This window comes from Corvus hawaiiensis, chromosome 2 (genome assembly GCF_020740725.1).
Source record: "Corvus hawaiiensis isolate bCorHaw1 chromosome 2, bCorHaw1.pri.cur, whole genome shotgun sequence".
NCBI classification, from domain to species: domain Eukaryota; kingdom Metazoa; phylum Chordata; class Aves; order Passeriformes; family Corvidae; genus Corvus; species Corvus hawaiiensis.
This window is the reverse complement of record NC_063214.1, coordinates 44,642,208-44,662,547: the sequence shown is the minus strand read 5'-3', so window position 1 is coordinate 44,662,547 and position 20,340 is coordinate 44,642,208. Positions and strand designations below refer to the sequence as shown.

The 20,340-nt window shown below is 39.9% G+C and overlaps 2 protein-coding genes across 2 annotated transcripts; both read left to right on the top strand.

Moving 5' to 3' along the window:
* Positions 1–1,057: 1,057 nt before the first annotated feature.
* LOC125321359 (stromelysin-1-like) lies at positions 1,058–7,491 on the top strand. Its single transcript, XM_048294065.1, has 10 exons — positions 1,058–1,199; positions 1,344–1,585; positions 2,045–2,193; positions 2,288–2,419; positions 3,275–3,436; positions 3,845–4,061; positions 5,220–5,353; positions 5,908–6,067; positions 6,916–7,019; positions 7,213–7,491. Exons 1-10 carry the CDS (start codon positions 1,095–1,097, stop codon positions 7,311–7,313), a joined length of 1,506 nt encoding a protein of 501 aa, XP_048150022.1. The 5' UTR covers positions 1,058–1,094; the 3' UTR covers positions 7,314–7,491.
* Positions 7,492–12,848: 5,357 nt separating this feature from the next.
* Positions 12,849–20,313, top strand: LOC125322156 (stromelysin-1-like). The gene is made up of 10 exons (XM_048295753.1): positions 12,849–13,035; positions 13,799–14,040; positions 14,129–14,277; positions 14,593–14,718; positions 15,244–15,405; positions 15,538–15,694; positions 16,483–16,616; positions 17,138–17,297; positions 18,532–18,632; positions 19,708–20,313. Exons 1-10 carry the CDS (start codon positions 12,928–12,930, stop codon positions 19,806–19,808), a joined length of 1,440 nt encoding a protein of 479 aa, XP_048151710.1. The 5' UTR covers positions 12,849–12,927; the 3' UTR covers positions 19,809–20,313.
* The last annotated feature ends 27 nt before the right edge of the window (positions 20,314–20,340 follow it).

Here is a 20,340-nt window from a genome sequence, read left to right as displayed (position 1 = left end):
CCTTTTTCTTATTTTTCTCATGTTCAAAAAGAAGTGGATTATTTTTAGCTCATATTTCTCCTTTTGAACTTGCCTGTGGTTATTAAGTCAACACAGGAGAATTGTGCTTCCAAAGATGGATGTCTCGGAAATGACAGTGCATAGACATCCAAGTGACAGTGGTTCTGCAATCCATCCATAATGTGCAGTGCACCATGTTCAGAAAAGGACATAGGAACTAAAAGTAGGGCTTCTGGCAAATTGGGAAACTTGGAATCTATGGCACAAATCCTCATCACCTTCCATCTGATGTTGGAGGAGTTTATTAAAAGCTTTTGCTGAAGACCCTGGCATCCCAAAGATGTCTGTAGTTCCATAGGGCAATTTCTGCCATTTCTTCTTTAGTTGTGAAACCACTCTTGTCTAATAGACCATGCAGACTGGGATATATGATCCTGGGTGCTCTACTGAGACTTTTACATTGTGGTGTGGGGGAACAAGAGGATGAGGCCATAGTACAATGATTACATGGGCCAGGTAGCAGCACAAATGATGGTTTTTTAACAATGCTGGGATGTCAGGTTCAAGAAAAGATAAATGAGATTTTTGTATAATTGGCTATGACACTAAAATTATCCTGGATAAGACGGGCTAAAGGAAGGCATTCTTTCCTGACCTGCTGAGGTCCTGCATGCAAGCCACATTGAGAAAACTGAAGGCAGTTTCTGGAGGTCCCTTATCAAGTATTATGAAGAATTACAGATGGTTGTCCCTCAAAAAGAGCCACGTCGCTTCAGCACCTCTGAGAAATGGGGTGGGTTTTGTTCAGCCCACTTTAGGAATGAAGAAAAAAACAACATACTGTTCGATAATATGATTGCGAAATCAGGGGGGTTTGGGCAAGGTAAACTGTCATGTGTTTGCTTGCTTCTAAACCCAAATTTGTTTTCTGTGTTTCTGTGGAAAATCAGAGGATGTTATAAGCTGAGTCATGCCATTATTGACTTTAGCAAGCACAGCACTGATATAAATAGTGAAACTCTGGTGTGTCTTAGACAGAGGAAGAAGAGATTGAGAGGTCTTCTAGCAAGGGCTGGTAGGACAGAGAGAAAAAGATGAAGAAAAAGATCCTTCTTTTCCTTGAGTTATTATATGTTATATGCTCTTCTGCTTTTCCAGTGGCTCCAGAAAAAGAGAAAGAAGATATGCAATTTGCTAAGGTAAGAACTACAGACAGAACTGAAGAAATATTTTATTGAGAAAATCAACATAGTATTAGCGATGTGGAATCTTTTATTACCAGCTCTCTGCATTTGAAAAGAAAGTTTCATGTTCTAAACCACTGCTTTTTTCTTCCCTATCAGAAATATCTGGAAAACTTCTATGATTTTAAAGAAGAAAAAGGTTTGTTTAAAGCAAAGGACCTCAACCACATGTCTGACAAAATACGAGAGATGCAGTCATTCTTTGGGCTAGAGGTGACTGGGGAGCTGAATCATAAGACACTGGACATGATGAAGCAGCCTAGATGTGGGATACCAGACGTCCGTTCATACAGCACCTTCCCACACAGCCCCACGTGGAAGAAGGAAGATGTGACATATCGGTAACATACATTAAAGCATGCTTTTCTCCACACCACTGGCAAGCTCTGTGAATGCTAGGCAGAAGTAATGTCAACAGGCTCTTTACTATTTATTTCTGTATTTCTGCATGTAAAAGCTCTTTTCAGGATGAAAGGGACAGGAAAGTGGGAACTATTCAGGCTTCCAAATAGTGATGAGAATACCAAAACAGGAGTTTACATTAGTTAGCTAGCAGCTTACTAAATAATATACTCAGTGGATAAAAGGAATACAACTGAGAGTATATGTTAGGGTTTCTGAAAGACATGAAAGAAAACTGTAAAAATTTCATCTGTTATATAGGCAAATATTTTGAAAATAAACCACTTGAGATGCATAAATTATAATAGCTACTGATTAAAATATTTGACCTTGATACCATTTGTCCCAGTCAACATGTGATCTGGTTGCTTTTAATTCCTTTTGTCTTTATTTCACAGGATTTTGAACTACACTCCAGACATGCTGCAAGCTGATGTAGAGGAAGCAATTGCAAGAGCCTTCCAGCTCTGGAGCAGTGTCACCCCTTTGAGGTTCAGCAGGGTCTACGGCGGTCAAGCAGATATAATGATCTCCTTTGCAGCTGGATGTAAGGAGACTCTGTTGCCTGGGAATGATAGTACTTGACACTTTTTCTTCCCAAGATAATGAAAAGCATCTCTTTTTCCCCCCCTTATTTTTAGTTCACGGTGACTTCTATTCCTTTGATGGTCCAGGAGGAACTCTGGCTCATGCCTACCCCCCTGGTGGTGGGATAGGAGGAGATGCCCATTTTGATGAAGATGAAAACTGGACCAAATTTACTACCTATAGTGGTAGGTAACCTAAAATATTGTGTTGCCTGTTTTCTATTAGACAGTGTTGTCTTGAAGATGCTGTAAAGTCATATATCCCATGGCAGTAGTTCCAGTATTTACTGAGATGTAAAATGTCAGTGTAATTTAGTAAAATAATTCTGCATATTTGGATGTGGGCTGCAGTCACAACAGTCCCTTGAAGTTAATGCAGACTGCAGTTACAGCTCCAGTGAAGGAAATTAAGTTAGCATGGAATAGCAATGTCAGGTAATCATGACATCAAAAGACAGGGAATCTTGACCCTCAGATAATGACCTTAAAAGTTGTAATATAATCTCTCCCTTTTGTTAGTTTGTTTGTTTGTTGCTTGGCATTGGGTTTTTTCTGATTTAAAGTGATGCTCATCTTTAACTTCTGGAAAGGAAAAAAAATCTTGAATTGATTGGCAAATATAATATAACAGTGAAGTGTTCTGGTTTCAACAGTGTCCAGAGATTATGTTGCACATTACTGGTTTTGTGAAGGCAAATTCCGTGTCAGTTACTATTCCCAAAATCTGATCAGGTGACTAAAACCTTCTCACCTGCTTTTCAATTGTTATTAGCATTAAAGAAACCTTGATTCTTTGTTGGAAAATTTCTGCAACATGGGCAGAAACTGTTCCCAGAGTGGTTTTCCAGTGAGAAATCAATACCTATAATTCAAAACTCATTTCTTCTCCAGGAGGCCAAAGAGCTCTTACTTGGGCATAGTTAGATTTTGCCATTTTTAAGACCATGAATTATATATCCCACATGAGAAAATAGTGGCTGTATCCTGGTGTCACATGAAAAATGTATTTATTTTTTGTTCTTTGTGCTGGGTCTTTTTTAGGATACAACTTATTTCTCGTTGCTGCTCATGAGTTGGGCCATTCACTAGGTCTCAGTCATTCCAACGTTTTTGGTGCTTTGATGTATCCTATATATATGCCCACAGACACAAGGGACTACCAACTTCATCAGGATGACATTGATGGCATTCAAGCCCTCTATGGTAAGCAAGAAGCATCATTTTCTAGTGAAAAACGGATAATAATTTATAATGAATTTTTCCCAACAGCTAAAATGTACTGAACTTCCTACTACAAGAAAGATACTGAGGTTTAATTTCCTTTTATTGTTTTTGGGCAAATCTCTTGGGTTTTTGTGGCTAACAGTCTACACTGCAAAATGGAATCTGTGGACTGATTCCATTCCAATTAGTACAAGTTAGTCAAAAGATCCAAGAGCCTTTCTCCAATGATACCAGAGGAACAGCCTGTGTCTGTAGCATTAAACCCTCTTATCTTCCACAAAAGGGTGGTTATGTGCACATTTGGCTTCACATCATACAACCTGAAATGCTGTGGCATGAACTGCTCTGATCCACCTTCTAATTCCACACTTACCTTATTTTCCAAAGGACCCCCCAAGGAATCATCTGCACTTCCACCAAAAACTTCTCCCCCACAAGAACCAACTGAAACGATACCTGCAGAAGCCCCAACTGAAATGTCTCCCAGGGAAGAACCAACAGAAATGACACCCTCCAAGCCACCCCAAAGACCAGACGACTGCGACCCTCTGAGTTTCGATGCTATCACTACTCTCCGTGGGGAAACACTGTTCTTCAAAGACAGGTAAGCACTTTAATTTCCAGCAACATCTTTTTGTGAGTCTCACAAAGGCAAAGCATAAAATTCAATTCAAGGAATTTATCTTCCCTTGGTTACAAAGGAAAATATTTCTTTCTGCAAGTGTTAAGGCAACTTTGAAATATTTCACTAGCCCATCTGGGCTGGGTGAGCAACATGGTTTACTGACAAGTGAGTGTAATGTTTTAATCCATCAGACATCATCATCCATGTCTACTAAAATTGTGCAAGGCTGAGTAATTCCAGTGTCAGTCCTCAGCCTGCAGCTGCTTCACATGTGGCACTGTCCTCATCACACCATGCCTTGTGTGGGCCAGGGAGCAGTGGAAAATGTCCCTGGTGACTTTTAGTGTCACTCTGACCTAGGATTCTACACTAGACCACTGCCCAGTAATGTCTACAGGGAGCCCCTGCTGTTGCAGGGTGACCTCATTTTGGGCATGCTCTGACACTGCACTGTCGTGGGTTGTTGGCTGAGCACATCCAGCCTGGTGAGAGCAAACAGCATGTCAGGCCCAGGGCTTCACCCCCTTCTTGGTTTGGTAGTTGTGTTTTGATTGAACAAGCTTCCTTTGATGGTGTGAGTCTGATTTCCCTTCTAAAACACATGAAGAATTGTAGCTTAAAAATTTAATAATTTTCAAGGAGGAGGGGGAAAGAGCAGTTCTTCCTTAAACCGAGTTTAACATGTTTTCAAGAATGATTATTTAACATTTGTAACCAAACTGAAATGAGCTGTGCCTACCAACATGGGTCATGGTTAAGTGAAAGCTGCAATTGTCAGCTTTACCACAGATATTCTATGTTGTCCTGGACAAACAGCCAGGCTGCAAATGCAGAAGTCTATGGGGCCACCAACGGTAGGTGACCCTGGCTGAGCCAAGGGGTTGGACAAGATAAACTTCAGAGGTCCCTTCCAACCTGAACTATTCTGTGACCTCAGAGCAACTTACAGTAAAGGGCACCTGTCTGTGAGGGAGCAGGGCAGAGGGAAAGACTGCATTCCAAAAAGGGGTGGTATCTCTGCCTCATAGGGACCACTGGTTCCAGAACCCAGACATTAGGATTTAAAGTACATTAATGGGCCCCTGATCTCCTGATGAAGTAGAGACAATGAAACTCTGCTGGTTTTGCTTCTATCAGCTACGTCTGGCGCAAAAGCCCATATTTCACAGGAATTGAGCACGACACCATCTTCTCCTTCTGGCCATCACTGATAGCTGGCTTTGATGCTGCCTATGAGGTTGACAACAAGGATCGAGTGCTGTTTTTTAAAGGTACCCCTCTTACATTTCCATCAGTTTCTTATGACTACCTGAAGTTAAAGCAATACTGCTAATGTTATTTAATCATAATGGGATGATTATGCTAATATTCATATTAACTCTAACACTAATACTAGCGCTAATAGAGAATATTCTTAATATTTAAATCCATTTAAATTTTGAAAATTATATTGCTGCCGTTAACTAATGCTGCCTCACAACAGTCCTACATGCACTTTCTTTGGTCAGTGAGAGAGGAGACTATAGCTGAGACAAAATTGATTGCTACATTACAGTATCTAAATACATTTTTAAAGATGACAAACACACCTAAAAAATATATTGACTTTTAATTATTGAGTATATAATACTCTTAATGACTATAAAATGTGGAAAATCCAAGAGCTGTGAGATATTCAAACTTCTGTGTGCCCTAAGAGGGTAATGTTTTCAGCTGGACATCTGTGCTGTTTGGCGACATTAACTACACAGAAAGCTCTGGGGCTTTGACAAAAAGGAGATCAGACTCCTCAAGAATCCTTATAACTATTTCTGTTTCCTTGTAGACAACCAGTACTGGGCTGTCAGTGGCTACAGCATAGAGTCAGGCTTCCCCAAGCCCATTCAGAACCTGGGCTTCCCCACCAGTGTCAGGAAAATCGATGCAGCTGTTCATGACCAAAATACCAAGAGAACCTATTTCTTTGTTGGTAACAAGTACTGGAGGTAAGGTTCTTTTCTCTCCTGTACAAGAGATAATCAAAATGGTTTTTTAAATCAAGTGATATGATTATTTGTACAGGAAGTTCATGTCCTCTTTTTGTTAGCCTTCTCAGCCACAGAAAGTTGAAACTCAATTACTCAGGTCTTTTCACAGAACAAAGTCTGTAACACCTGAGTGTTCACTTACTCTTACCAGGCTGTGATTAAGGGGCAAATGAGCTTTGATTATTCATTAAGAAGCAATGTGAACTAGTGTAAAAATATTATGTAGTATAATTAGTATAAAAATATAAATTGAGTAGACTTTGTCACCATGTCATGTATTCATTCTGTAGTTACTAAGGAGAAAAGTGCTCTGTAAAATTTATAAATGACAAATAAATCAAGAAAATTATAGAAGGAGATTAAAGTATTTACTTCTTAAGAAACAGTTCAGCTAAGCAGTAATCTTAGCCTAATAATTAATCTGTAATACTATCTTAAAAGAGTGTTATTACACCTGAACTTGCATTTCTCTTACGGGGTCACTTCATGGATTGTGTGTTGCAAAATTAAAATAATTATGTTTGAATAATTATTTTTGTTACTCAGTATAAGCCCCATCTAGCCTTATTGTCAGTCTCAGGGAATGAAAGTGAATGTTTTAGTCTGATATTCTGAAAACAGGCTTACCTAGGCTACTAAAGATGTAAATATTCACACAGCCAGGATTTATACAGCTCTCTGAGATCACAATGCTTGCAGGTACTGGATTTTCAGCTGAGAGTAGGCATATTGTGTAAAAATCCATGTGGTTTCAACATTGAATATCCGATGCTTATTTTCTGTTTCCATGCAATTTCTTTATTTAGTTTCAATGAAAATACCCAATCAATGGAAAGAGGCTATCCAAGAAAAATAGCAGCTGACTTCCATGGGATCAGCTATCCAATTGATGCTGCCCTTCAGAAAAATGGTAAAAAAATCAAAATACAATATAAAAAAACTCAAAAAACAACTAACCAAAGCCAAAAAATTTATGTTTCCATAGATATACTAAATTTTTTGTTTGATTTTTTTAAAATCACCCAAGAAAATAGTGGGTGTGTAACAATAGGTATACAAAAATGAAATATTAATTTGTCAATATTTTGTCCTTCCAATTCTAGGATATTTCTACTTTTTCCATGGATCAAGCCAGTATGAGGTTGACATCAAGAAAAAGAAACTCATCCGTATAATGAAGAGCAACAGCTGGTTTAATTGCTAGAAATATTAAGTGATGGTGCAGGGGTATATTTGTACCAGAAAGAGTTTTTCATGTTTCTTGATTCTAAACAGTGTTATTTAGCTGTTCCTGTGCATCTGAGTCTGAAATGCTGACCTTTGGCAATTCTAATTTAAAATCTTAAAATGTAAAACCTAATGTACAGTTTTAATTTATTTTGTTCTCCAACTATTTATTAATCAAGTTGTTTTTGAGTAATAAATATTTTGCTTGAGTTTAGCAGTTCTTGTGTTCTGATTCAGTCCACTGGGGACAAGGCATCTGCTATAACCACACAAAAGCCTGAATGACACCAGGACCCATCAGAATTTCTAGCAGGGCTCAGTGTCTGTGGGGGGAAAGTTAAAGAGAATAAGAAGTAGAGGGGCAGTTCTGACAGTCAATTAGAAATTACCCAGGGGACAGAGGTGTAAACAAAGACACTCAGGACCAATGTGGGGGAGGCATAAAAGGTAAGAGATCCTGCACAAGCATGTGCAAAGGGAGAGACTGGAGTCTGTGGCCTCACCCTCCATGACCCCCAGCATGGGGACAAAGACAAGGCAGGGGCTGGGACAGCTAGATGGGAACATGGCCATGGGCTGAGAGGACCGGTGCACCAGTGCCACTGAGGGTGGCTTTGATGGACAGAGTCATTGGTACAGCAGAACATGAGCAACCAGAGAGAAGGATAAATGTCCAGTCTGGGGATGGAGGTAGCATGCAGGCAGATAGGGAAGTGATGGAGATATGATCACAGGGTCACATGGAGTCAGTGGATTAGCCCTCCTGAGCTGTGACCATGTGCCATGGAAATGGAATCAGGGCTGGCAGTCCACCTCACAATGCTGGACAAGAAGCCACAAACAAGAACCACTTCCCAGCAAACAAGCCAAAATTATAAGAAAAAGCCAAGGATTTTTATGTAACTACCACAGATGAATCCTCCAGAGGAGTGGTGCAACACAGAGAAATGCACATCTGATTCCTCCATGCTCCTTGTTTGGGTGCCCCTCACAGGGCAATAATAGCTCAGTGACTTTAAACACCCCTTGAGCTGTAAGACAGCTTGTCTGGAGTCCATCCTCTATTTGAAGGGATTTGATCCCATCTCTTACAACACTCCTCTGATGACGTGATTGTACAAGGAAGTGGACTTGCTATTACTCTTTCTCTAGCAGACTTGGCAAAGGCAGAAAGAGAGGATGGGAATGGCTGACAAGGAGAGTATTCCAGCTACCACAGCTCAAACCCATGAGGCAGAGGTAAAATTTGCTCCTGGTCTTCTGCACAGGGAAGTTCCCTCAGATTTGATCAAAGACATATTACCCCCTGTCCCCACATCCATCAGGGCCAGAGGAAGCCACATGTCTCTCGGTGCACTCACAGAGCCACTGTCCCACTGTGCTCACAGACAAGATCAAAGAGAGGCAGGAGAGATAATGCTAGCCTGAATGGGGCTTTGAGCAACCTGGTCTAGTGGAAGGTGTCCCAGACTATCACAGGTGAGTTGGAATGAGATTATCCTTAATGTCCTTTCTAGACCAACAATTCTATAGTTTTATGATCTTGGAATATCTCTTCTCTGCCATGTCCTCCTCATGCATGTTTTGTGCCATGCTAGATATGCTCTAATTACCACTAAAGCCAAGTCTAAAGCCAACCTATGTTACAAATCAAGCCATGTCTTAACAGCCAAGTAGGGACACAACAGCTCAGCGTTGCTGCAAGGGATGCACCATGGTGAAATCATGGACTCAAAAGTGGGTGAGCTCACCTGGCAGCAGTCCAGGCAGGGCAGAAACACAGGAAAACTGGGGTTGCCCCAGCATTTTCCAGTGTCTTTTTCAATAGCTTTTGCTCTGTACATAGCCTATCCTGAAGAAACTTCACTCCAAGGACATTAGATGCCTCCAGGCTTAGGCAGGGTGCTTGTGAGTACTGTTTGTACAAAACTAATGGGATTCATTCTCTTTGCTTTTAAAAATGCCTACATACTTTGATATCCTAACTAGACACCTTCTTGTATGTGAAGTCTACCTTCAGAAACCAGGCCTTTAGGCTCTGGTTGTTGGCTGAGACTTGAAAGTGGTTGAGGAGGAAGCAAAAGGAACATTTCAGCAACAGCGAAGCAGAACACTGTTGTTGTTTACAATGACTCACATTAGATTAAAGTATTTCTCCTGCATAAGGTTAGTACTATTTTTTTAGTTATGACATCCAGGAAACAGCAAAATCAAAATACTCCCTCCACCTCTGGGTTTTAATTAGCTTAAACTCAAAGTACATCAAAAATGAGTGATATTTATTTAGCTGTGAAGAAAAATCTAGCAAGTGTAGCTTGGAGCAGAAACGGATGACAACATGCCATGGATTCCACATAGAAAAGGGGACTAGTGAGATGTGCAAACCATGGAGTTTTTATGTGTATTTCTGCTTTGTTAATGTGTTAAACTTTGAAATGAAAGAACACTACTTTCGGTTTGGGAAAAGCAATGAAATTCCTGGCAAATGAAAGACGTAGCTCAGATGACGTTGGAAACATTGGAAATAGGAATATTGGAGTTGCCTGTCTATACTTAGTGAAAAAGAGAAGATTTCCTGTAACCAGGATTTTGTTAGAACTCATAAATGATTCCTGGAATTAAAGGCCTCTTGGGTACCAGCAGGGGAAATTTATCCATAAACATAATTTCAAGTACTTGTCCTGTATGAATAGGAGCTTTCCTTGGAATCCAGGAGCAGGCATGCAAATTAGAAACACAAAAAAGAACCTATTACATCTAAAATTCTTGACTGCACAACAGTTGACCTAGACCCAATCCCCTGCACATGAAATCTCAGGCAAAAACCCCTTAATGAGTTCACTGACAGAGAGCGAGGGTGACCCATGTGCAAGCTGACTGGAACATTGAGTGGTGTCAGTGAATCAGCATTACCATACTGGAGACTCACAACTTTTATATAAAAGCCAGAAGTAGGTCACACACTCACTTTGTCAGCAATAAGACATTTTTGAGGATAGGTTTGTGCTGCCAGGTCTGAGGGTTTGCAGCACAGCCGGGAAGGAGGTGCCAAAGGCACTGAGTTAAGAAATGTTCATGGCAGCACAGGCTGAAGCTGCCGTTTTACAGCTCAGAAGATTCCCATGCACAGACCTTCTCTTCCAGGTGTTATCCAAGGGTCCTACACTGCTACCAGAGTTCAGCCTGGCCAGGACACTGAGGATACATAAAGCAGCAGAGAGGTGCAGTTTCAAACTGAGTAATTAAACTAATCAATTTAGCTTGATCCTATTGAGGCTCTATGAGATGTTCTTTTTCTTTTCTCTATACTACATACTCACTAGTTTTAAAATACATAACCTGTGAACTAGCAATAACCTTGCCAAAAGAAAGGAGCAAACTTTAACACTTCTTGTCAGTTATATGTCTTTCTCGGGTACAGCTAGCTTAGGGTGGGGCTATGGGAATGCATCCAAGGCAGAAGATTAATTCCAGAAGAGGTAGAGATAAGGGTAATCCTAGGAGTTTGCTCAGACACTTTTAAAGGTTGAAAAAAGGAGAACATAGCAATTTTCACACTGACTTCTTTAATCCAAAATGAGATTGACATTATATATTGTGCTACTTCTGGATAAAGTCACCTCAAAGAACAACATCAAAGAAGATCTCTGTGATTATGGAACTTTCTTCACAAAGCATATTCTAGATGATTGATCTCTAGGTGAATGATGTCCTGAGGGAAATGGGGAATAGTAACAAGAAAAGTGAGTAAGAGGTCGACAGAGTAGCAAAAGTATGTCCTTGAGGAGGCTGATAATTAGAAAACCGTAAAAATTTCATCAATACATTCTTAGATGGTTTTGACGGCTTCCAATACCCCTCTCATTAGAGACAAAGGTGAGCAATGAAAATTTAAGTCCTACAGGCTGGAAAGTTACTTTTTCCTTCTAGTACACACAGAGACACTGAGGGAAGAGAAAAAAAAAAGAGTTGGAAGGCTATAGGGGAGCTGTAAGTACCAGAAGCTGTTTCTGTAGAGAAGTATTTAAGCTGCACAGGAGAACTCTGCAGCCAATTTTTAGATTCATCTCACCCACCCAGGTACACCTCAAATAACTGTGTGAGTGGAGCCATTATCAAAATCTCCCTCAGGGAATTGCTTCCTGACAGCTCAGCTGGCCCATTTCTAGGTTATTCCCAGAGCCTGTCCAAATCCTTCCAGGTCTAGGGAGGGGTTCTCTCCCCAGTGGAAATGCCACAGGTAGGTGTCTGCTCTTAGGGTAGGAATTCAGTCCTCAGTGACCAGATAACCTTTGTGGAGTCCCACCAGACTTGCTGGTGACAGTCCCTGTTTCAGCTGCCCAGATCCAGCAATCGCTCTCGTCCTGCCTATGGATGGCCACTGGCATGCTGTGCTCTGGGGATCCTTCTGGTACCAACAAAATGCTCTTCAGCAGGAAATTATTTCAGCAAATATCTCAAGTGCACAATATATTTATAACCTCTCCTTTCACATGTCTATTATCCCACCAGCTCTGTGGAAGGGAGTTTATCTCTCTGCACATTCAAAGTCCCACCTGCACTGCAGGCTTACCCAAAATCCTCTGTCAGCCCCAAGCAGAAGTGGGCATGGAGGAAAAGTGGACCCAATCTAGAGTGAACCTGCTGTTGAGTGTCAGCAGTTCTTACCACCAATGGCAGAAATGGAGAACAGAGGAACCTCTCTGTGACAAGAACAGCCATCAAAGAGTTTGACCCAGAAAACCTCAGCGCTTTTAAAAACCTTATAGTAAGTATCAAAGAAGGAGAGTGTGAAATACAAAGTCTTTGGGCAATTCTCTGAGAACAGTGGAAAAAACTGCTGAATAAAAGTAACATGAAAATGTCTTGGCTCAATTTTTATAATTTTTATATATGCTGGAAACAGTATTTTCATTTATTTGTGTTAATTTCACATTTTCCTGCAGAAAAAAAAAAAGAATGTTTAATCCAGGTGCAAACTCTTTTAAAAAAACTGCATAAACAAAGCATTGCTTCATCAAGCAAGGAGTTAAAACACTGACAGGACTCTATCAAAGAGAAAGATGGTGGCACTATAATAGCCTCCAAAAAAAAGGTATAAATCCACCCACCCACCCCCTCCCCCCCAAAAAAAAAAAAAAGAAACCTAGAAAACTAATTTCTGTTTGTAGTCTACAGTCCTGTAACCTTCTGTGAATATTTGTCACTTTAGGTACTTCAACAACCCTTTTGAAATCAATATTATCTTCGAATGGAAAGCAGTAAAGAGATATGCTTTAAGTTTTGGAGCGTTAGACTACATTTTAACAATTAAAAGGTTAATAAGCTTATTAAAAAGATCTACAGGTCTATTATCTTCTCATTAATCATATTTCCATGTTGCAAAACCTGCACAAGGGTGGAACCGGATGAAAGACAGCACTGATCTGTTTTATGGCAAAACCCTTGTTTTCATGTTCTGTTGCTAGCTAGACATTGTGAGAATCAATGAGTCAGGGATTGGAAAGCTTTATAAAGCAAACAAATACTATATAAAGGTGAAGCAGGTGTGTGGAAGACTGCAAAAAAGACCTCTCTAAAGATTAGTGCAAATGAGAATGGAAAATCGCCCATTTCTCCTATTATTATGTGCAGCACTTTCCTGTGCTTTTCCTGCAGATACAAGGCAGACAAAGGAAGAAGGCCTGAAGCTTATCCAGGTGAGGAAGGCAGACCTCTGGGGAGATGTTTAGCTACTGTTGAGCATCCACGGCAGTCTGTGTAACCAGTATAGAGCAGCCAAAGAGCAAGTAGAATAAATAACTGATTGAATATTTCTCAGAATGGAGGGGGGTACTGTGATGACAAAGGCTACTTTAGCACCAACTCATCTTATTTTACTTTTTTTAAGAGATCAATTAAATCCAATGATGCATTCATTCACTCTGTTAATTCTACAAATAATTAAACTTCTGAGTCAGTCTAGGGTTGGTTTGTAGTTCACGTAGAAATGTGGTTATTTATGTGACGTGTAATATTATGAAACATAACTCTTCATGAAATAAGTATAGCATTTTTTTCTGAATTATTACTATCTAAAATGTAGGGAAATGGGATACAACTATTGAAATTTTATATTCAGTTGTGTATTTCCAATTACTTCCTCTAAAGGACTCTAGGTAACCCTAGGGCACAGGGTAAGTGGAGGGCACATTATCAAAAAATAATTTGTTAAACAAATACTAATTTTAAAAGTATTTTTGATAGCTACAAAATATTTATAGTGATAATACAATGTAAAAAAACTACTATTAAGAGAAAAATATTCATACAGGCTTTAACAAACTATTATCCATGCTGTCATAGAACAGAAAGAAAAGTACCAAAGGCTTATGACTGACTGGTGTTTGTATAATACTTTATAAGCTACAAAAGCTAACACTATTGGTTGTTCTAAGTGTTGGGTTTGGTTTTTTCCATTAGAAGTACCTGGAAAATTACTATGGCTTTAAGAAGGATGGGGAATCTTTTGTTTGGAAAAGTGACAGTGCAACGTCCCAAAAATTAAAAGAAATGCAAGAATTCTTTGGGCTGGAGGTGACAGGGAAACTGGATTCTGGCACTTTGGACTTGGTACAGAAACGCCGCTGTGGATTCCCTGACATAGCTGGGTTCTCCACCTTTGCAGGAGAGCCAAAATGGACAAAACAAGTCCTGACATACAGGTAATCACAATGGAATTCTTCATGTCAAGACAGTGTGCAATACAGGGTGAGTGGTAAGAACACAACTGGTTCTTTTTATATTTTGAAGGATAGTAAACTACACACCGGACCTGCGTCCAGCAGATGTCAATGCAGTGATCAAGAAGGCGTTAAGTGTTTGGAGCAGTGTGACCCCACTGAGATTCATCAAGAAGGACCGAGGTGATGCAGACATAATGATCTCCTTTGCAGCCAGAGGTAAATCTTTATGCAACTGAGTAATTGCCAAGTTGCTGCAGTATAAGGAGCAGTTGAACTGGAATGATTTCTCCCATACATAGCACATGTGAAGTTCAATGTCCAGTTGAACAAGCAGACAGAAACACACAGTTCTTGCTCTAGGTGCTATGGCTATAATTCTTGACAGACTTTGGGGGAGGGCATAGAGGCAGATGAAGAGAGAGAGGAAGAAAATATAGGGAGCTGCCAGTAGCTCACTGGATCTATACCTGCTATGTGCTGCTCAATGTGTGCAGGAACCCCCAGTCAGCTTGTATGGGATTTGTTCTTCAGCTCACAACGACTTCATCCCATTTGACGGCCCAGGAGGCTCCCTTGCTCATGCCTATGCACCTGGCAAGGACTTTGGTGGAGATGCTCACTTTGATGAGGATGAAACATGGACCAAAAGCACAGAGGGTAGGTAATTAAGATCTCCAAATCATTCCTGAAGAAAGTTGCACATGGAATCAAGAGCGCAGTGTCTGTCTCCTCTCTTCTTTAAGAAGTGTTTAAATTGCTGCTGATTTGAAGGAGCACTGGACAGCTGGTTTCATAGCTATATAAAACCTCTGAGCTTCTAGTTTAAGTCCCCAACTCAGCTTCTGCCATGCACCGGAGAGAGACTTATTTTTAAGGGGGCCCTCCCTCTCTCCACTCCTCCAACTTCTTCCCTCACAGCTACCTCACTTGCACTGGCCCAGGGTCCTTCTCCCACACTGAATTCTGCAGGATCTACAGACTATTTCCTTGTACTCTGCTATAACAATTCCATTATTTTTACTTCTGACCAGAATTTCATCTCCAACTGAATTTCCAACAAGAATTTCATTTGCTTAAGCAAGCAGTTCTGAAAGCCTCTGACCTACCTTATGCGCTCCATGTTTTTCAGGACAAATAAAAAGACACCAGTCTCCTATTATGTGTTTTATTTGATGTTTTCAGGCACGAACCTGTTTTATGTTGCTGCCCATGAGTTTGGCCATTCACTGGGACTTTACCATTCCAAAGATCCCAATTCTCTGATGTATCCAGTTTACAGGAAGTTTGACCCTTCAGTACTCCTTCTTCATCAGGATGATATTACTGGCATACAGTACCTCTATGGTAATTCAGATTTTTTCATCAACTACTGCTTATAATTTCAAAGACTTTGGATACCTTTCAGTGACATTTTTGTGTATTGGTATACCTCAATGAGTTCACACTAAAATTTCTTCCATAAACTGCTTCTTTTAGGACCATCTCCTAACACAAACAATGATCAAAGGGAATCTACTGAGATAAAAGACCCAACTGAGTCAAAAGATCCTGTATTGCCAAACAGCTGCAGCTCCAATTTAACTTTTGATGCTGTCACCACTTTCCGTGGAGAAATAATGTTCTTTAAAGACAAGTAAGTCAGCTTCTGGAAGTAAAATAGCTGGGTGTCACTTTTTAAATTATGCCCCACAGCAGAGAAAAATAACTTTAATCAGAATATCAGCCATTTTAGACAGGAAGACAAGACAGGGAATCAGGAGAAGAGATGGAAAACAAAAACAAAGAGGGTGGTGGAGAAATAAAGAGAGAGGTTTAAGGAGGAGGATGACTTTTGGAACAGGGGCTGCTGTGAATGGAGGGTGAAAAGATGGCTCCTCTGCAAACATGGGCTGTTTTCACTTTAGGCTGTAAACAAGTCCCAAGTGTTCAGCATCTGGGAGAGCAAAACATGTTTGGCAAAACACATCACCAGCTCTGGGATACTTCATACCCTCTTCGGTGTCTTTGCTTTGAGAGAGCTGAGACAGCCCTGACAAATACCTACTTGAAGAGCCTCTGTAGTGAGGATTTAGTATAATAATAAAAAGAAAGGAAAAGTGCACTTTTGTTCCCAAAGTCTTACCCCATACCAGCCACGTGAGCCAGGTCCCTCTAAGTTCAATTTCTGCATTAGGGGAAATAAATGTTTTGACAAAAGGGTTCATCTGACCTATTTTAGATGTCTGCATCAAGAAGAGAACAATCCCACCATGCAAATAACTGTCTTTACATCAACTTTACAGGGAATGTAGTATAACTAACTCAGTGTACATGGTTGAGTTTAGTCTGATATATACTGCCCCTGTTGCCATGATGTGGTATCATGCATTAATGTGTGTGAATATCTGATTTTGTTTAAAACCTGTTATGTATTTACACGAGGCATATTTGGCGCAAACATCCAGCAGTCAGAACAGCTGATTTTGATTTGATATCGTCATTCTGGCCACGGCTGCCACCTGGTGTTGATGCTGCATATGAAATTTCTGAAAAAGATGAAATGGTCATTTTTAAAGGTAAAATGTTGTCTTTTTATTTTCACATGTTATATTCCCAACTAGCCTTGACATTTTGTGTCTGGTTTCAAAATCACTTAAACTGTTTCTGTAGGATTCCACAATCTTTAATTTAGTCCAATAAATTTGTGTGTGTTCAATCACAGAGATAACAAAAGCATTATCCAAGTTAAAGAACATGTATCTTTTTTTTTAATATCCACATAGAAAAATTTCCCCCCCAGAATAAGTGTCATTACTTTTCTTTTTTTCTGGGAAATTATCTATTGAGTTTAAGAATGATACCACCTGCTTCTTCCAAGCTTGTGGGAAACGAATATAAGTATGAAGAAGGAGTGAAATTTCAGTTTTCAAAAAAAGTTATGTGGATAATTATTGCATTTTTTTGGACTCTACAACTATTTTCAGTTATTTGCAAGTACAGTGGTCATTTTAAGGTAACCATTAGATTTCATGAAAAGGATTGTGTCATTTCCAGAAGAAGACTCTCATAACATGTTGTTATCAACTTTTCTTAATAGGGAATGAATTCTGGGTTGTGAGGGGAGATACCATACTTCCTGGATACCCCCAAAAACTCAAAACCCTGGGTTTTTCAAAGGATGTTACCAAAATTGATGCAGCTTTTCATAATGGAAATGAGGGCAAAACATATTACTTCATAGCGGACAAATTTTGGAGGTAATATTTCCTGTATTACTTTATAAATAGAAACAAACATAACCACATGATCAATATCCTGTCATGATTTAGGATGCATTAGTCAGGCACTTCTGGTGATCTCTTTCAGTGTCACAACTAGTTGTTGAAAAATATTTGAAAGGAGGTGGAAGAGTACTTGTAAGTTCTCCTTTTAGTTGATTTAACTATTTAACAGTTTGTTTGGTTTTTTGTTTTCATTTAGCTGCCTTGGTTAAAAAGCCATCATACAGCTCCCCAGGTCATCTCAGGAAATCAGGCAGAAGCTCACTATTTTATCAAATATGTTTCTGTGGAGTAAGAAGGAGAATGTCACCCATTTTCCAGTTACTAACAGATAGTTTCATAAAGTTGCTGATAAATGCTATGTACTGCAATGAATTATCTGCTGTGAATGGTTATCATTTTTTTTTTTTTTTCCAATCCAGTCCCTACTGCTCAAGTTTGTCTTACAGGACGTAGATTTCTAACAAAGAAAGTGCTCATGTAGTGGAAGCAGTAAATAACCTGAAGTATTGCAGATGAACAAAACTTCTTTTTCCTTCCACCACAATGCCCAAATGATTGTACATACAGAGATCACCACAGAGTAACTATTCAGCCACTTATTTGTAGTTTAGGCAGAAGATTAGACTTCAACATTTTAGGTCGAACTCTTGTAACTTGAATGATGAAGAGTTAGATCATTAAATCTCCTGTTAAGCAAATTATAGAAGGGAAAAGCTTTCACAAGCCCTCTTATTCCAGCACTGATAGATAAACTCCACTTCACTAATAATGTAATAGCTTGCTGTAAGTAACTTAAGTAAATTGACTTAAAATAGCTTATCACTTCAGAAAAAAACCCCTAGATTTTTCCTGATAAACTTTTCTTACAGAGATATAACATGAAAGCACTCTTTTTTTTGATCTATTATCTATCACTCCTTGAGGCATGGTCTCTCATAAAAAACATAAAGCAGATTTATGGTGATAGTTCCAATATTAGGTATTCTTAGATGTATGTTAAGGCGGAGTAAATAGAAGAAATTCACCCAGTGCAGCTAACAGAGTAATAATGAATTTATGGCAAATTGTGTCTCTCTACCTAAATAATACTGAAAATCTTCAATGAACTTGGTTATCTGTTGATAGGTAGGAGATAATGTGCTGAGAGAATTAATCAAGAGTTGTTTACGGATTTCATTGACTCCTGTTTGTTTATCTCTTTTCTCAGTTATGATAAAAGAAGTCAGTCTATGGATAGGAAGCCATTACTGATAAGAGATATATTTCCAGGAATTAATGGGAAGATTGATGCTGTTTTTCAATATGAAAGTGAGTTGCTGTTCTTACTAAAATCTATACAAAATGCTCAGTGTGATAGGGCTGAGAGTGCTTGGGCAGAGAGAGGCATTTCTACATGCTGCTCAGAATCCCCAGGATGACCAGCAGGACCCTGAAGCAGTCACATAACACTCCCATGCTTCACTTCACCCCCTTGAAACATAATGATGGTGCACCTTTGGTGACAGCTGCACATCTGGAAAGGCCAGCTCTAAGGGGCAGATGCATCTGTATTCATGCTGATGTGCACATCATGCCACAAAAATCAAGACAGTGGCATCTCAACAAGGTAAGGTGTACCTGCTGCGAGCGAGGCTATCACAGCCTGGCCCTCTGACACAAAACAATCAGCACCAGCTTCTCCTGCATGAGGGTGAATGGTACTTAGGGAGATGCTGGACTAGACTCAAGGGTACATTCACACTGCCACATGTCACAGCTTCCCAGTTGCCTGTTTGTTCCTCATCTGCTGCTCATCCAAACCCATGCATGCTAATTGTTTCATAGCAAATCTTACTTCTTCCTTCAAAACAAGTCTCACACATTGAGCTGAGAGATCTCTCTCCCAGAGAGCAGTGTGGAAGTGACTAGCCCAGGCTGGACCTCTCCTTCCCTGCATGGTATCTGGCAGCACCCATCAAGCAAGTACCTGCTCACACCTTGCTGTGCTCTGTGCCCCGTGCCCCACTGGGGGCTGTGCAATGCCTACCGACAGGTGGCTAGGAATGCATCCTTCTGGGGGTTTCAGCACAGCTGGTGTGTAAGAGCAGATACTTTACACTGAACAAATGCACAGGATACATCTTCTGTAGTGTGACCTTGTGGGGTTCATTGAATACATGATGCAGCCTGTGCAGCATGTGCATGGCTGGTTTGGTGTGGAAGGTGCCCTCATGCTGCTGTGCCATGTTTTGCAGAGGTTACACCTGGGAGTAGATGCTCTTGGCAGCATAAATGTATCCAAAGGTTGCTTTGAGCTCTTTGAGGATGTTGTTAAAGTGTACATATCTTTATATCTGCAATACCATAATTCATCTGGGTTGGTTTTTGTTTGGTTTTTTCCTAGGTTTCCTTTATTTCTTCAGTGGAAGAAAGCAGTTTGAGTTTGATCTTGATAAGAAGAGAGTTGCACGCTTCCTAAAGACAAACTTTTGGTTTCCATGTTAAGAAAATGAAATCTGTAAGAAAGAATGTACTGTTTCTGTGCCAGAAAAGCTTTTTCTTTTATAAATATATAGAATATGCAGGTACTTCAGCACTAGTCAGCAGACGTCAGTCCCCACACAATCTGTGTTTCTTTAAATACCAGAACAGTATTTAACATACTGATATGTACATAAGCATGTAGTTAACATCAGGCTGTCTAGCTTACCAAACGACAATGAAGTTTTTACTTTTGATACAAAATTGTGATTGATTTTATTATTTCCACCATCTTCTTTTCACTCTTCTTGCTGTACATCACCCTACACAGAGCCCTGCCATGGAGCCAGGAGTCCATGAGGAGGAGCATTTCTCTTCCTAAAGCTAGGATTGCTTTCAACCGCTTCTAGACATTTCAAAGTTAACCAAAAAGATTTACCTAGTGCTTATAGTTACAGTGAGACATACAGGAGTTCCAGAGAGCAATCCCTCCCAGCCTGAAGTGGGTGCTGAAAGGTTGAGGTGCTTCTTTTTTTCACTGAATGGAGAGGCAGTT

What these genes read in the sequence shown, in the direction of transcription:
- LOC125322156 (XM_048295753.1), top strand. Translation starts at nt 12,928, where the DNA reads ATGAGAATGGAAAATCGCCCATTTCTCCTATTATTATGTGCAGCACTT. An exon ending in AAGGCCTGAAGCTTATCCAG is followed by an intron (nt 13,036 to 13,798) that starts GTGAGGAAGGCA and finishes TTTTTCCATTAG; the next exon opens with AAGTACCTGGAAAATTACTA. An exon ending in TGCTGTTTTTCAATATGAAA is followed by an intron (nt 18,633 to 19,707) that starts GTGAGTTGCTGT and finishes GTTTTTTCCTAG; the next exon opens with GTTTCCTTTATTTCTTCAGT.
- LOC125321359 (XM_048294065.1), top strand. Translation starts at nt 1,095, where the DNA reads ATGAAGAAAAAGATCCTTCTTTTCCTTGAGTTATTATATGTTATATGC. An exon ending in AAGATATGCAATTTGCTAAG is followed by an intron (nt 1,200 to 1,343) that starts GTAAGAACTACA and finishes CTTCCCTATCAG; the next exon opens with AAATATCTGGAAAACTTCTA. An exon ending in AAGGAAGATGTGACATATCG is followed by an intron (nt 1,586 to 2,044) that starts GTAACATACATT and finishes TTTATTTCACAG; the next exon opens with GATTTTGAACTACACTCCAG.